At 47.5% G+C, this 16,350-nt stretch overlaps 3 protein-coding genes across 6 annotated transcripts; 1 reads left to right on the top strand and 2 right to left on the bottom strand.

Annotated features, from left to right (window-relative positions):
- Positions 1–14: 14 nt before the first annotated feature.
- On the bottom strand, positions 15–4,702 carry LOC127771049 (uncharacterized). Its single transcript, XM_052296852.1, has 6 exons — positions 4,432–4,702; positions 2,276–2,928; positions 1,700–1,892; positions 1,556–1,620; positions 1,231–1,441; positions 15–556 (listed from the first exon to the last, which is right to left on the bottom strand). The coding sequence occupies exons 1-6, from the start codon at positions 4,567–4,569 to the stop codon at positions 209–211; spliced, it is 1,608 nt and encodes a 535-aa protein (XP_052152812.1). The 5' UTR covers positions 4,570–4,702; the 3' UTR covers positions 15–208.
- A 2,988-nt stretch (positions 4,703–7,690) lies between these two features.
- LOC127769532 (uncharacterized) lies at positions 7,691–10,659 on the bottom strand. 4 transcript variants are annotated; one of them, XM_052295124.1, is made up of 6 exons: positions 10,226–10,362; positions 9,467–10,035; positions 9,176–9,368; positions 8,986–9,050; positions 8,452–8,668; positions 7,691–8,365 (listed from the first exon to the last, which is right to left on the bottom strand). In XM_052295124.1, exons 2-6 carry the CDS (start codon positions 10,012–10,014, stop codon positions 8,027–8,029), a joined length of 1,362 nt encoding a protein of 453 aa, XP_052151084.1. In that variant the 5' UTR covers positions 10,015–10,035; positions 10,226–10,362; the 3' UTR covers positions 7,691–8,026. The 4 variants fall into 4 exon arrangements, with proteins under 4 accessions (XP_052151084.1, XP_052151083.1, XP_052151081.1 ...); XM_052295123.1 differs by having other exon boundaries at positions 9,467–10,029; positions 10,226–10,345; XM_052295121.1 differs by having other exon boundaries at positions 7,694–8,365; positions 10,231–10,659.
- Positions 10,660–12,534: 1,875 nt separating this feature from the next.
- On the top strand, positions 12,535–16,126 carry LOC127769801 (heavy metal-associated isoprenylated plant protein 39-like). The gene is made up of 3 exons (XM_052295441.1): positions 12,535–15,085; positions 15,204–15,282; positions 15,477–16,126. Exons 1-3 carry the CDS (start codon positions 15,074–15,076, stop codon positions 15,644–15,646), a joined length of 261 nt encoding a protein of 86 aa, XP_052151401.1. The 5' UTR covers positions 12,535–15,073; the 3' UTR covers positions 15,647–16,126.
- The last annotated feature ends 224 nt before the right edge of the window (positions 16,127–16,350 follow it).

Below are 16,350 nucleotides of genomic sequence, written 5' to 3'. Positions count from 1 at the left end.
AAAATAATATGAAATGAGTAACACCGTATTTCAAATTCTCTAAATGTTTGGACATTTGAATAGGTCAACCAATGCTTGGTGTTTGTTAGAACCACGATGAAACCAAAATAGACCAGAACTCCTAGAAAATCCAATTATGTATGCCTGTATTTGTGGTGGGGGTGGGGGGGGGGGGGGAGGCAGAGGCTTAAAGATCATCTCTAAGCAACTAAGCCCTCCCAGATATTCTCTCCCATGTTTGAATCTGCTTGATCGAATTTTCCTTCCTTCGCTTAATCATTGCGAGCTCTTGAGGGTTGAAAGGAGGTGGCAGATCACACGGACCTGCATCACGGGCAGACTTCACCATGGATTCCATAAGAAACTTCTTCTCAAGGCCTTCAGCTTGGCAGGCCAAAGAATCAGGACAGATCTCAACAGCTTCAGGTGGTTTAATTGGCCTGAACCTTAGGAGCTTGGCATATTCAGTTAGAAGGTGAAGCATGTAATCATAAACACGGTCCATATTAACATCTTCTTCGATGAAATCACTGGCTTGTTTTCCTATGCTCTGTGCCTATGACAGATTTAGAGTATGGGACCATATTTTATCAAGCAGAAACATGTGATATATCCCTCAAAAAAAAGGCAACAATTAAACAATGCGGTGTGCTGTAACATAAAGACATAGTAAATTGCTCAGTATTCTGCTCAATATATTCGTCATTTAAGAAATTTATAAAGTCCAATGCAAGAGCTCCAAGTGCTCGTTGTCAAAAATAAAAAGAAGTTGTAACACAATTCTTCGAGCAGCAGGGATTTTTTCCAGAATTGACAATTTCAAGTGAAGATGAAGAACAGTTTGGATAAATATTTCTAGCTAATAATGCTTAACCCAATAAATCACAGTTTACATCATGAAAAATGTTGGGATTATTTACTGTCCAACAAAATATGAAAAATATACCATAACCTATAATTTATCAGTGCACTGTTAGGGGGCACAAATTGTTTGCGGTATAATTTCATAGCATCATACAAGCTCATAATCTAAACCAGTTTTAATTATGTCCTAGTGAAACATAGATGCTCTAGAACAATCTGGCAGCTTGCATTTACATATATTGCAGCTTGAGCGGATTTCTATTAGTATTCAACTGAGTTTGTTGTGACAAGTTCCATCTATACTATTAAGCATTGCAAAACTCAATTGTCTACAGGTGTAGGTGTAAATAGATAGACGATAGGTACCAATTGCTTGTGAGAGTTGCCCCAGTCAACTGCATATTTTATGGAGTCACATTTATTGTCATTATGAACAGGCCAATAATGCTGAATCGGCATAAGTGACCTCGAAAAGAAATCATAGTATCTTGGTGTAACCAGCAGTGTCATTGAATCACATGCTAGAATATATTTCTGACTGACTGACCATGCTGACCCTTCTATATAGATCTTGTACCTGTTAAATACGAACTACACATCATTAACTTAGACATCGAAAATAAAATTGCATAGATCCTTGATAAGTTACTATCACCAGAAAAAACAACAGCAAAAAAAAAACAGATAAGACCTGTGCGTGCATTGACTACCCAAATTTGAGTCCTTGTACCCTGCCTTGCTCTCTCTGAACCAATCCTACAGCACAACATAAAACAGTTTTAATGTAAAAAGTATGAAAAATTCAACCATGTACTCATGCATATGCAAGAAGTACCTGTTTGTAGATCCTTGCATTCCAATCTTTTGTAGTAGAGACATTACAGTTAACCAATTCCTGCCGTGTCACAGCAACTGCTGGATTTCCTTTCCAGTATGCATAAGGTACTCTATCCAACCATTTCACCCTATTATTGCCATCCTTCAGGTCTTGCCGCAGGGCATCCCACGGCTTTATGTTGATCTCTGGCCTACCAACCGTGATACTTGTTAGAGTGACTAAACTCCATATGCACATGGCAATGGCTGTGTATATCCACCCGTGTATATAGAGGCCGGATTTCTATCCATTATGTAAAAAAAATATGCACATGGCACAGCCAAACATCCTACGGGTTTGCAATCCCCCAAGTATCTGAATATCCTATTAATAATACTGAAAGCACTAGGTACTAGCAATTTCCTATTGTGTGGATTGAGCGAACAATGCACTATACAGTAGAATTTCGATCCTACAAAGAAATCTTATACTTGTTTCTGTATCATGTTCTTTAGACCGAAAGAGGCCAAAAGAAAATTATCATATAATCTTCATAATGGTAACAGAAATGCAGAAGACGAGCAAGCATATTACCAGCCCCAAAATGACCAGTCCGGGAAGACGATATCCAGAGTCCTGTCATCCCCGCAGTAGCTGAACAGTGGAGGCATGAAGGCAGCGTGCTTCCCGCGGTAGAGGTGCGTGCGGACGACGGGCCAGTCGGCGCAGTCGAACATGAGGTCGAGGTCGGGCACCCGCCCGGGGTAGCGGCGGAGCAGCTGGAGGACGCCCCAGATGGTGAAGAGATCGCGGGTCTGGAATGCCGGGCGGAACCGATGCACGAAGGCGCGGCCGCCCAGCACGAGGAGGCGGAAGCTGGCGGTGACGCGAGCGCGCGCCAGCATGGCGCGGGTGATTCCCCCAGCGTCGCGCCATGGGCGGAGGTCCTCGTGGATGAAGCGAAAGTAGGAGGGGCACGAGGAGGAATTGGAGGCGGAGACGGAGGCGGAGGCGGTGGCGGGGTCAGGGGAGGAGCGGCAGGAGGACGAGGAGGAGGAGAGCGCGAGCGCGAGGGTTTGGGAGGTTTGGGGCGTTCTGGCGCCGCCACCACCGGAGAGGTTAAGCGGGGGGCGCGGCGGCGTGGAGCAGGAGATGGAGTAGGTGGGACGCGGCGGCGCCGCTGGTACTCCGGCGCGGGTAGTGGCGGCGACGGCGGCGGGAATGGCCGCCGTGGCTGGGGGGCTCGCCTGCAATGCAAAGAGGAACGATCACGGCGAGAAGAAAAAAGGAAAAATAAATCGCATGAGCCCAAAAGAATTGCATCTATGGGCCTTAATATTGATGGACCACGCAGCCCAAATGTGGCCCGTAAATATGATAAACCGTGAAGCCCGGCCAGTAACAACGACCCGCGAACGCCCACGGATTAGCTCAGTGGCACCATGGTTATCTCGAGAGACGAGAGCCATGCGTCACAGCTGCGGCGTTGGTTCAAGTTCCAACTTCCAGCATCCAATCCGATCCGACCAGCTCTCACTCTCCCCGTGAGGCCTCCTCTTTTGTTCTTCTCGTCTTTTCTATTGCACGAGCTCTCGTGATCCTAGATCACCATCCTCTCGAAAACTCTATCCCCCCTCTTTCAGGGTTCATTTTCCGTATTCTGAACGGAATTGGAAGGGAAGCAGATAAAATTACGCAGTTCTATGCTGTTTGCACTGATCAGCCACTGAATGTATGAATGCTGAGCTAGGCAGCTAGCGCCTCTAAAATAAGCGCATAGTGTGGGCGCGGCGGGCATGAACGAGCACCGTGACGTGAGGGGCACAACACGAAGTAAGGCCATGTTTAAATGGGACTAAAACGTCCCTATCACATCGGATGTTTGGACAATAATTATAAATATTAAATGTAGACTATTAATAAAACACATCTATGATCTTAGACTAATTTGCTAGACGAATCTATTGAGTCTAATTAATCCATGATTAGCCTATGTGATGCTACAGTAAACATTATCTAATTATTGATTAATTAGGTTAAAAAATTTGTCTCGTAAATTAGCTTTTATTTATATAATTAGTTTTGTAAGTAGTCTAAATTTAATGCTTTAAATTAGTGTCTAAATATAGGGACTAAAATTAAGTCCCTAGATCCAAACACCACCTTAATAGCAGAAAATGGAAAAGAAGAAGCCTACCTACCTACTGGCATGGTGGCTTTCTGCACCGGTGGGAGGTGGTCCTAGCCGGCGACGGCGAAATGGCAGACGGACCAGGAAGACTAAAATGCCATAAAACCCTAGCCACCACCATTCACGAAGACGCCGGACAGTTTCGGCTGTCTCGCGTTTCCGGTGCTCATTACACGAACAGTGGCGGGTGCTTCCTCGAGTCAACTAATTTGGGATTATAGGGGCACAATCATAATCGTGAATTCGTGATGCAGTTCGTTAGAGAGAGGAGAGAAAATTAACTTGGTTACAGTGGTTCTCGGTCAAAGAACTAAAGATGTTCATGTCATGGCCCTCGTATGCGCGGCATAACTACAGACTACAGTCGGTGCAGAGCAAAATCATTGAATTAGCTGTAGCATCGTGTGTCAGATCAACAAGAAACCATGTTGCAATCTGGTTCCATAAGCTCGAAGAGGAATTCTAGAGCTTTGTATCATCCATTGAGAATGATGTACCGATCGATCATCCAGCAAGAACGAGACACGGGATTAAGGGAATCAGAAGGTTTCGAACTCACCGTGAACCTGGTGATCCAACGAGCAGACGAGACCAACCCCACGACGACGACGGAGAAGAAGAGGAACGCGGAGCCCGTCCTCGACAACGCGGCGACGAACTTGGGTGTGGGCCGCCGGAAGTCCGCCGCCGCCGCCATCTCCAGCCGCCTCTGTTGACCTGAGTGTATAACACAGCAAGACACTATCTTTTCCTCCTCTCCTCTGCTTCAGGAAAGAGCTGGCGAACTTGTACTGAACTAGAGCTCACTCTTCCGTGTTATGACGCGTTCTCAGCGGCGCAGAAGGCGACCGCAAATTTATGAGGTATGGAGAGGGGGTAAAGGCGCCAAAGCGGCAGCGCGAGACGTGGGGATTCTGGGGCGACAATGCTGTCCACAACAACGTTCCCTTGCCTTTTGATTCGGCATGCGGTTAATTAATTAATTCGCTACTCCACTGGATACAAAAGTTGATTTTATTTCCCTAGTAAAATGGATAAGGCCTAAGTGTCTGGTAGATCCCTAGGATCGCAATACAGATATAAGGAAGTTAATTACTCCACTATCATACCGTATGTAAAGTGCAACTCCATACAAGGAAAACAATGGCGGTGTCAGTCATATTTAGAAAAGAACCCAACACTTTATGGTGACATTATGAGGCAAAATTAGTTATATGGCATTAAAAGTTCACTTTTTAGTTTTATAGCACCGAAAGATACCAATTTATTTTATTTTAATAGCACCTAAAGTTCAACCCGTTCTCATTTTTAACACTTCCGTCAATTCTCGATCATTTTCCATCCGTCTTGATCGCAATTGACCCAGCCACGCACACGATATGATGTTTCTACCCTCATTGCCATGCATTCTACTTGTACTGTGAGGAGTAGAAACGTCATTGTCAGGGTTACGGATAAGGTATACTCTCTATCTTTGGATATACGTTGTATACTGATACGGTGTACCCGCGCGTATACGGGTAGTTCCTGTATACGTTAAGGAACTCTATCACGTGATAGGGGCAGAATCCACAGATGGAAGGAGTCCTACTCGGACAGGACTGGGTCTTTACCATACCGTGAGGGGTCCGATATCTTCGAGTCCTACTTGGAAACCAACTGACCCGCAGTATAAAAGGGACCCCCTAGGCAGGACCTAAGGCATCGAATCTCACCGCCAACACATCCACCACAGCCTACGAAGTCGGAGCCTACATGAGCCGAATCGCGGGGTGATCTAGTCGAACCAACTCGACTGTGGTCTCGTCGGTATCATCAAGTTCCACCATTCCCTTTGTAATCTGTGGTTTCCATCATATAATCCCATACCATCTGGATTAGGGCTATTACCTACTAAGGGGCTTGAACCAGTATAATCCTTGTCTTTTGTTTGCTTGATGTCGTATTACGTAGATCCTCGTTCTAACGTACCCCAATACCCTCTATATCTAGTCTACGGATATCCCCTGTCGACAGTCATATTGTGTGCGTGGCTGGGTCAATAGTGATCAAGGCGGACAGAAAACGATCGAGAATTGACGGAAGTGTTAAAAATAGGAATGGGATGAATTTTTTATGCTATTAAAGTGAACCGGTATCTTTCGTTGCCATAAAAAACGTGAATTTTTGATGCTATATAACCAATTTTGCCATATTATGAGGGGTTGTTAATTAATTTATCACCATATTTTTTTTACTCTTTTACTAATCACTACCTTCTTGTGAGTCACAACAAGTGCTATAAAAAAGTCATGATTTTGAATGCTAGCCCCTACTATTTTCTATATTAGTACTCATGTTTTGTTGATTTATAGAGAGCCTCAATATTCTACACCGAACATCTCAAAAATCAGAATAAAAAAACAAAATCACCTCCTATCGCCCACTTTGTCACTCCCTCCCCCTCTCTGTTGGCACTTGGACCAACGGTGAGGCCGAGCTCGCCAGATGATGGTAGCTCGAGGACCGTGGTAGCTCAACGATGGAGGCGGTGGCAACTCGATGACGGCAAAGGCAGTTCAGGAGACGCGGTCGCTAGGAACACGGCCTCGGGCCTCCCCAACGCGACTCTTGGCGTGCCTTCACCTACCCCATGTTGTTAAGGAGAGCTTTTCTAGTGTGCTTGGAATGCCAGATATCCGTTGATTGGCTCTGATCCAACGCTCTACGACACGAGGTATACGTGAGAAGGTACTAAATATGTGGGCCAGGTACTTAACTTAGAGATAAGGTGGAAGGTTAGATATGTAATTTTGCATCTATTATTTTAAAAGAGATATGTAATTTTGCATCTATTATTTTAAAAGTGAACGGTTATCCTCTGATGGATGTAGTCTCGTTGACATCTCCCTCTTTCTCGCTGTGTTAGTATCTCTATCCCATAAACTCAGGTGATGGCTATATTTTGTTGGCAGAAGAATAATAATGCTCGTAGTTTCTTTCAGAAACAACTAGGTAGTTGATCAATAGTTACAAACTATGTACTCATTTTCCTTCGTTCATCTTGATTATGAAAGAATGCAGGAAAAGAAACATCTATATAATCCTTTCCCTTCGTTCATCTCTAGATTACAAAAAAACTGGTTTCAGATCAGTAGTAAAAGCATGTGTAGATTGCTGCAACGATACCAATAACAACGAGATATAGAAAATTAGTTAGTCTTGAGTGGCTAATCCCTACGTGAGAAAGTTAGATGACAGAAAATCAGAAATGTTAGTTAGAAATTATTATTAGTCAGAATATTAGTGTTTCTTTAAGTTATTTTCTATCCCTAAAATGCCCTTTGGAACATCAACGATGGATATTAAGTGGCTTAGGAGGTACCTGAGATACCTCCCAAGCACCGTAAAAGGCTCCAAGGAACGTGCATCCTTGTGAAGGGCCGAGGGGCTTCGCAAAGGCATGGCAATGGTTGACGTGGTGGAAAATCTCCAACATGGTACATCGATGCCATAGATAGGTAAGCACATTGCAAATGACCTTATGCCACCCTAATCTCTTATCAGATCTACCGCCTCCTATCAGTGACTCCAATGATAACACTGATGATCGATTCTTCCTCCAGAGCATGATAGAGTTGCTGTCATCCACTCATCCTAGCCTTGACGAAGCTAGCAATTCTTCGAGCATAGGGCTCAAATAATGAATTTTACCTAGCCATCTATTTTTTTTATTTTTTTCATGCACTTTTTAATATGGTTTACATAGAATCAAAGAGCCAAACCTAGGGCATTATGACTAGGGGTTAAAAACATGCCGTGAAAACCCAATTCTCAAGCCGTTAACAGAGTACCACCATTCGCCATAGCATGAATTGCAAAGTAGTAGCACACCGCATGTAAATTAATGAACATGAAAAGTATAAACGATGATGATTTTGTGTGTTCCAAGTAATTTCACTAACAGATTTTCATTTCAAGCTACATGTGCTAAAAAAACATTAAAATTCCTCCCTTTTGACTATGAATGACGAATTTTAGTATTTACTTTCAAAATTCTGTATTTTGCTATTCGAACAAAACCCAACCTATGAGGCTATTAATCTGTGATGTATTGATGTCACCAGAGAGGTTTGCCATCCTTATTCCATTTCGTCACTGGTCACGTGAACCTGTCATCGCTTCTCCCACGTCTCGACCTGTCTCACCGCATCCGCCTGTCTTCTCCTCAGCGTCTCCAGTTCTTCAGAGCTGAAAGGCGGCGGCAGCTCGCAGGGCTCTCCGGTGCCCGAACCAGCTTCCACCATGGTGTCCACCATGAACTGCCTCTCCAGTCCCCGCCGGCCGCGCGTCATGGACTCCACGGTGACCTCGACGGCTCTGTCAGGCACCGTGGGCTTGTACTTGAGCAGCTTAGCGTACTCTGTCAGAAGGTGAAACATGTAGTCGTAGACACGGTCCATCGTTAGATCCTCTTGGATGAACCTGGTCGCGTTCCCGGCTATTTCCTGTGCCTGAAGATCGACCAGCGTTCAGTTCAGAGCTTTTCTGCTGGTGTGACGTTCATGACGAAGTGGGAAGGATTTATGGTAGGTAGTACCTTGTCGGCGTGAGCGTTGCCCCAGTCGACGGCGAACTTGATCGACCGGCACATGCCGCGGCCGCCGCCGGGGATGGGCCAGTAGTGCTGCAACGGCATCAGCCCCCTCGAGAAGAAGTCGTGGTACCTCGGCCGCACGATCAGCGCCACCGAGTCGCAGGCCAGGATGTACTTCTCGCTCACTGACCAGCCCCTTCCTTCGATATAAATCTTGTACCTACACACGCTCCAGCAGCTCCGTTGTTTCAGAATTCATGTACTCCCTCCGTCCTATAATATGACGGATATTAAGATTTTGCTTACACTGTTGGACCACTCGTCTTATTTAAAAAAATTTAAAATTATTATTTATTTTTTTTACTTACTTTGTTATCCATAATATTTTAAGCATAACCATTTTTTTTATATTTACATAATTTTTTTAAATAAGACGAGTGGTCAAACAATAAAAAAAACTCAAAACCCCTTAAAACGAATGGAGTAGCATCTGGACTGACAAGAGAAAAACATGAGTAGTAGTAACCTTTTTTCTACCTGTGAGTGCACTGTTTTGCCAGGTCTGATTCCCTGAACCCGTCTCGCACCTCCTTCCTCCAATCCTGAAAAGAAAAAAAGAATTGCAGTCGCGTCTCATGCTCTGCACGATTGCTAATCCCCCGTGTCACTGTGTCAGGTGGCGACTTGGCGTGCGTGTGCGTGCATCTGCACCATGTAACGCGCGTACCTGCTCGTATATCCTCGCGTTCCAGTCACGTTTCCCGGACGCGTTGCACCTGAGGAGATTCCGGCGATCGGCTCCCACCGTCGGGTTCCCTTTCCAGTACGCGTACGGCGCCCTGCCCGTCCAGTTCACCGCGGCGTTCCCGTCGGCTATCTCGCCTCGCAGCGTCTCCCATGGCTTTATGTTAAGCTCCGGCCTTCCAAAATCGCAACAGAGAACACAACCCAGTTAATTCATCACCTGGTAGATGGATTGAGTACGTGATGATGATGCAAATGCAATGTGTGTATTTACCAACCCCAGAACGACCAGTCAGGGAAGGCGATGTCCAGCGTGGGCTCGCTGCCGCAGTAGCCGAACAGCGGCGGCGGCGAAGAAGATGTCCGGCCGCGGCGGTTGCCGGCGTTGACGACCGGCAGGTCCTGGCAGTCGAACATGAGGTCGAGGTCGGGGACGCGGCCCTGGTAGCGGCGGAGCAGCTGCAGGACGCCCCACTGCGTGAACACGTCCCGCGTCTGGAAGCACCGCCCGTAGCGCGCGACGTGGAGGCGCCCCGCGACCACGGTGACGCGGAACTTGGCGCCGTACCGGCGGGCGGCGCCGTCCACCGCCTCGCGCGTGATCCCCGCGTCCCGCCACGGCCTCAGGTCCTCGTGGATCCACCGGAAGTATGCCGGGCAGGAGGACGACGGCGACGCTGCCGCGGCGGCGTCCGGCGCCGGGGCAGGTGCTGGCGGTGGCGGTTGCCGTGGTGGGGGCGCGAGATTGCCGAGGCGTGGCAGAGTCGGCTCTGGTTCCGGACTCGCTGCCGCATGCTGTGCCATGTTCCGGGTGGCGATCATAGGGATCGAAGTGACCTGAAACTGGCACAGAATTGGTGAATTTCATTATCGGACAATCGCGCTATGTATCGAATTTTCCCATCTTTTACGATCCAGAGAGTGCAGTGCAGCTGACGGAATTGCTTTCTTTAGTTACACTAGCAACATGAACTCCAAACCACGAGCTAGAAACGAATCGCCAGATTAAACGTAGCTACTAGTGGCAGTGCACCTTACCCTGGCGCCCGTAGACATCCAGGAAGCGGAGACGAGAGCTCCGGCGACAACCGCGGCGAAGAAGACGACCACGCCGCCGTTCACAGCCGGGCAGGAAGCCGCCTGCAGGCTGCTCCGTGTGAGCCGACCAACCTTCGCCGCTGCCTCCATGTAAACACCCCTCAATCACAAATCAGACGGCACGCCTTGTTCCATCCTCGGACGGATGAGCCGACACCGGAAGCGATGAAGACGAACTCGTCATCACATACTAGCTCCTTTTCCTGCCCGCGTTTTCTGCTCCGGCTTTACTATTCCTGACTTGTTTGGGCGTGTACGCAAGGGAATTGGGGAAAAAAAAATCAAGAACGCGATGTGGATTGTGGGGGTAGCGCATATTTTGCCTGTGATGTGGACTAGCTAACTATTTTGCTCCTTTCATCCCATTTGCTAAAGTGAGACCAGATATGATATCATAGACGAAAGGTGGGTGTTCCCACTAATCTCGACTGTTTTATTTCCAGGTGATTTGCATCAGGAGCACGTCACTGTGAGTCTCTGATCCCCTTTTTTTTCTTCTTCTTTCAAGAGCGCATGTAACCGGCCAAAACTTCAGCTAGTTCTGACCAAATAACTTTCAAACAAAATCTGCATGGCCTCTGTACGTATAATCGTCCAGTCAAGAATAAAATGCCGCCATTGAACATGTGCAATCAGACTATTTTAACTTGATGGACAGTAGTATATCGTGAATTAGCCTGTGTAAACTGGGGCTTATCTGGAGACAAAGTTAATGTTTGTTTTGGGCTTGTAAACGAGGCCTGGCACAGGTTTTGCGGGCCCGATTTCGTAATATTCATGTGGCAGGATTAGGCCACCAAATTTACCCAACCCTCAGTCCCTCACTTTGCGTGAGAGGGTGTTATAAAACCGGCCCCGAAATCACATCGAAAACCAAACACGGAAGAAAACGTCATAGGAGATCCAAACACGATAACGACACCGAGACACGATATTTGATAATGGAGTTCAGCCGAGGCCTACATCTCCGGGGCACTGATTACGGGCGCTCCTCCCCGATCCAGCATATTACAGCGTATCAGAGTTACAACGACTCACGGCCGGTCGCCGCCAGCAGCCGCTCCCTCTCGCTATGCTAAGTCGCCATACGGTTACAACAGGCACGCCCCTCTATTTATGAGAGAACCTAGGATAGAGTCCGACTCATACTCTAGTCCTACACCTAGTACAACTCCAAGTCCTAAACTGTAACTGACTACGTACACATATTCGACACAAACTCTAACAAACTCCACCTTGGCGTATATGCCACGCCAACCTGAATCTGTTACTTGCTCAAATCTCCGTGTACCCGGACTTGAGTTGATCCTTTTTCGCCGCTCACGCCGAGCCGCCCCGACAAGCCTCCATCGGGCTCACCGTAACAAGAGACTCCGCTATCTTTACAATTTCTTCCTCTTGACTCCACCTGCAACAGTGCTCCACCTTCTCTCCTATCACCACAGTCATCATGCCAAGCGAATTGAATTCTTCTTAGCTGTCACATCATAAACTCCCCGAAAACCATGTTCACCTCCATCTACCATCTTAAGTTTGACTTGATCTAATCCATGGCTAGATAACCAATGTCATCACCAAATAGACAAACCAAACTCACCAGACATGAAAAGAACCCTTTCTTCCTTGTCGTCTTATGAACCGAGCTAATAAATCCAATATCCACGCTTCTCCGCATCCGTAGACTGAATTCCTGGCAATTTGAGAAAATCACCATTGCCTTGAATTACCCGAAGAAATTACCACCATAGCGTTTGCTCTTTCTCTTCAGTGACGCAGATTCCATATATCCCCATCATGCAAACCCCGCAGATCCTGGATATATCCTGTACTGCCAAACAGCCCGTTGATGCCCTCAACGATTTTCACCCGCTGTTGCCCGGGATTATTATCACCCGCTCGAAGACTGTCTTTACTGAGTCGTACCAACACTTAGCATGTTACTGCCTTGCTGCATGCATCAATTTCCTTCGCTTTCTCACATATTCCATGGCTCCACAAGATCCAAGCATGTGTATTTGACATACACACGTGTCCTTCCCTCAGATCTTGTACTGACCAAATCAATGCACGAATGAATTAGCGTTCCATGCAGCCCATAGCCTCGTCACGTGCAAAGCCACAACAGACTCATCCATAAACAGCCTAACCAGCGGACCGACCGGTCTTTTCCCTCTCCAAAAAACCAACTGGTTTTTCTATCGGTAAGACCCAGTCAACACAGAAGGACCAGATCGACCCTCTTCTCGCTTCTTCGCTCACATCTCCTCGGCCCAAGTGCGCCGCCGCCAAGCGCCTGCGCGCCGCTTCCCAGCCGCCACTCCTTCTGCCGAGCATGAGCACCAGAGCCCGCCGCACCTCACCACTCCTCCGCGTCCCCAAGAAAAAACGCCGCCGCTGCTACTGCCGCCGCCTAGGTTTCTCTTCAACGCTGTCACCCGCTGGAAGGCGCTGCCACGCACGGGAGCTGGACTCCCTTGCGCCATCTCCCCTCAGGACTTCGACGGTGAGGGCAACCGCCGTTGCTGCCGCCGTGGGTTTCCCGCCGGTGAGGATGCCGACGCCCACGAGAGCCGCCTCCCTGACACAGGAGCGTCACCGCCGCCCCTTCGCCGGTACCTACCGCCTCCTCGCCGGAGCCGGCCTGCGTCGAACTCGCCGGCACCTGCACGACGACTACACCAAGCCGTGCTTCTGCCGCTCGCAGTTCGTGGCCCAATCCCCCGCCGCCCAAGAAATCGGGTCCGATCTCTTCATTGCTTTGGTTGGTTTGATTCGATTGCAATCTCTGCAATCCCATGGAATCCCTGCTGCTTCTATTTTGGGTAAAACTTGACTCCGATTCCAAAACGAATACAGTCCTCGTCCAATCCCCTTCCGTTCCGACATGGTCTCCTTGTTGATCTCATCCGTGCCATGTGTATTGAAATCGAACTGTGCCCGACTCCTGTACCACGACCTCCACCAAGTCAAGTCCTGCATGAACCCAGACCGAGCCTGCTACTACCAGCACCGCTTCTGTCTCCGTCGCCGGCACGCCGCACGCCTCAACGCGAAATCATGCACACCACCGCGACCCTGACCTCCAAGCTTCACGTACCTCAACGACATCCTGGTTCCAGAGCAAACACACACAGCACGACCACCGACATCATCAACGACTTCCGCCGCCAATATGTATTGATTCTATGCTGACGCTTCTCTGTTCTGCCATCCATCGCATGTACGCTGCTAAGTAGCAATCCTCCACGCAGTACCTTGTCGTTAACACCTCCAAAACAGCCTGTAGGATCCACCTGCTCCGACTTCCGATTAAACGCCATCAATCTAGTCGCGAGCCGAAGCCGACAAGTCGCATGTCGTCTTCCCAGCCACCGAACGACCCAAGTGCTACGTCTAACCGTCTCCTTGTCGAACGCAGCTCATCGAAAGGCCTAGGCCACCCCGCCCAGAGTGTTCGATTCCACCGATCGAGAATGCCGATCGCCTCCAGCTTCAATCAACCCCGAGCGTCTGGCCAGCCGCTCCCTGTTGAAAGTAGCTCACTGGAAAGTTCGAGCCACCCGCCCGAAGTGTCCGACCCACCGATTGAATCGCCAATCGCTTCCGCCGCCATCAACCCGAGCACCACATCTAGTCATCTCCTGTTGATTGCAGCCATTGAACGGTTCAGACGACCGCCTGAAGTGTTCGATTCTACCGATAAAATCCTGTTGATCACCGCCGTGCTCCACCTTGCGTCCATGTCCGTCCTGGACACCCTGTGTAGTCGTCGCGGTGTGGTGCACCTCCCTCGTACCTCTACCATGGATCTCCCGCAGGCTCTGATACCACTTGTTATAAAACCGGGCCCGAAATCACATCGGAAACCAAACGCGGAAGAAAAGATCCAAACACGATGACGACACCGAGGCACAATATTTGATAACGGAGTTCAGCCGAGGCCTACATCTCCGGGGCACTGATTACGGGCGCTCCTCCCCGATCCAGCATATTACAGCGTATCAGAGTTACAACGACTCACGGCCGGTCGCCGCCAGCAGTCGTTCCCTCTCGCTATGCTAAGTCGCCATGCGGTTACAACAGGCACGCCCCTCTATTTATGAGAGAACCTAGGATAGAGTCCGACTCATACTCTAGTCCTACACCTAGTACAACTCCAAGTCCTAAACTGTAACTGACTACGTACATATATTCGACACAAACTCTAACAGAGGGAGAGAAATCACTAGGATCATGATGGAGAAATCAAATCAAGTAGCATGAACTGCACAACCAAACAAAATAAACGGCAATACATTATGCAGTATGCAAAACTGCATAGCAGGAGATATCAGGAAACGACGCGATGATAGGTAAGCAACTCGACTGAAATGCTGAGAGCCTGAGCCGCCAAGATTGACATGGGAACCTTCTGGCGACATGGTGTTGTGCATGGGCGAGGAGCTTTTGACTGATCGATAATGGTGTTTAGCAGTAGGCTACTGGTTTTCTTCTTTCCGGCCACCCGTTCACTTATTTTCGAACTACTTTTTCAATAGAAAAATGCATGAATCATTCGGATTCGGTCCAAATGACTTTGGACTCAATCGCCCAGCCAACACGAATTCAAACCTGCCCGAAGAAAGAAGCCCGTACCGGTTGGTGACCGCCTACATATTTGTCCTCATATCTCTCCCTTTTGGCTCATTCTACACGTACGCTGAAATCCAAGCAGCCTTTCTCTCTCTCGCGCGCGCGCGTTCTTCCTCTCCCCTTTCGTCTTCGAATTTCAGAGCAGTTGGTGATGGCGCCGCAGGTACGATCCCAGTTAGTTTCGGACATGCTCGAATCTTTCACTCCTCCGATAGTCCGATCAGCCTCGTGTTTTTGCCTGGTTGTGTTCTAATTGCTGAATTCAATTGACTTGGTAGCAGAAGGTGATCTTGAAGGTTTCTTCTATGAGTGATACGAAAATGAAGCAGAAAGCAATGGAAACTGTTGCAGATATCTATGGTAAGCTGCTACTAACTTGATGCCCTCCTCTTCAGATTCTGTCGATATGTTCGGCCTGCATGTCTTGATAGCTCGTTGCTACTTTGGAAGTAATCAGTAATCACGGTTTCTCCGTTCTTATGTTGAACATATATGCTAAATTTATATCAAATTGAGTCCATCTTAATTTGACTTGATTTTGTAATCTGAAACAGGTATCGACTCCATAGCCGCCGATCATAAAGATCAAAAGATGACTGTAATAGGTGAAGTTGACACCGTCAAGATCGCCAAGAAGTTGAAGAAATTCGGGAAGGTCGATATCATATCGGTTGGGCCCGCCAAAGAAGAGAAGAAGGATGATAAGAAAGGGGACAAAAAGTGATCAGACTTCTTTAGTTTCAGGCCTTCAGATGAATATACTGTGTTCTTCTGATGGCGTGTACACTTGGGCTATGTATAAATTGAGGAGGGGGTTAGATTCAGGGGTGTAAAGTTTTGGCGTGTCGCATCGGATATTATATAGGGTGTCATATGGTGTGTTCGGGCACTAATAAAAACTAATTACAGAATCCGTCAGTAAATCACAAGATGAATTTATTAAGCCTAATTAATCCGTCATTAGCAAATGTTTACGGTAGCACCATATTGTCAAATCATGGAGGAATTAGGCTTAAAAGATTCGTCTCGCAAATTAGTCGTAATCTGTGCAATTAGTTTTTTAGCCTATATTTAATACTTTATGCAGGTGTTCAAACATTCGATGTGACAGGGTGAAAAATTTTGTGGTGGGATGTAAACAGGGTCTGAGTGATTTGAGTATATGTACTGTACTAATATGCAGATGAATTAGTACAATTTGAGACGGAGTGCATTTATTTGTTGTAGCAACGGAAAAGGAAATACAAAAATCTGTTTTTTTTAACCCATTAAACAACTCAACTTCATGATCCTTAATAACGCCTCTTTGCAATACTTGCACATCATGCCATTGTTGCTAAACCCCACTCCAGTTAATAGCTTTTCCAGGAGACAAGGCATTTCAGATTAGGGAATTAATCGACAAAATAGGAACATTGAACAAGTTTG

The sequence above is a fragment of the Oryza glaberrima genome, chromosome 4 (assembly GCF_000147395.1).
Source record: "Oryza glaberrima chromosome 4, OglaRS2, whole genome shotgun sequence".
Lineage (NCBI taxonomy): Eukaryota > Viridiplantae > Streptophyta > Magnoliopsida > Poales > Poaceae > Oryza > Oryza glaberrima.
This window is presented reverse-complemented; position numbering and strand designations above follow the sequence as displayed.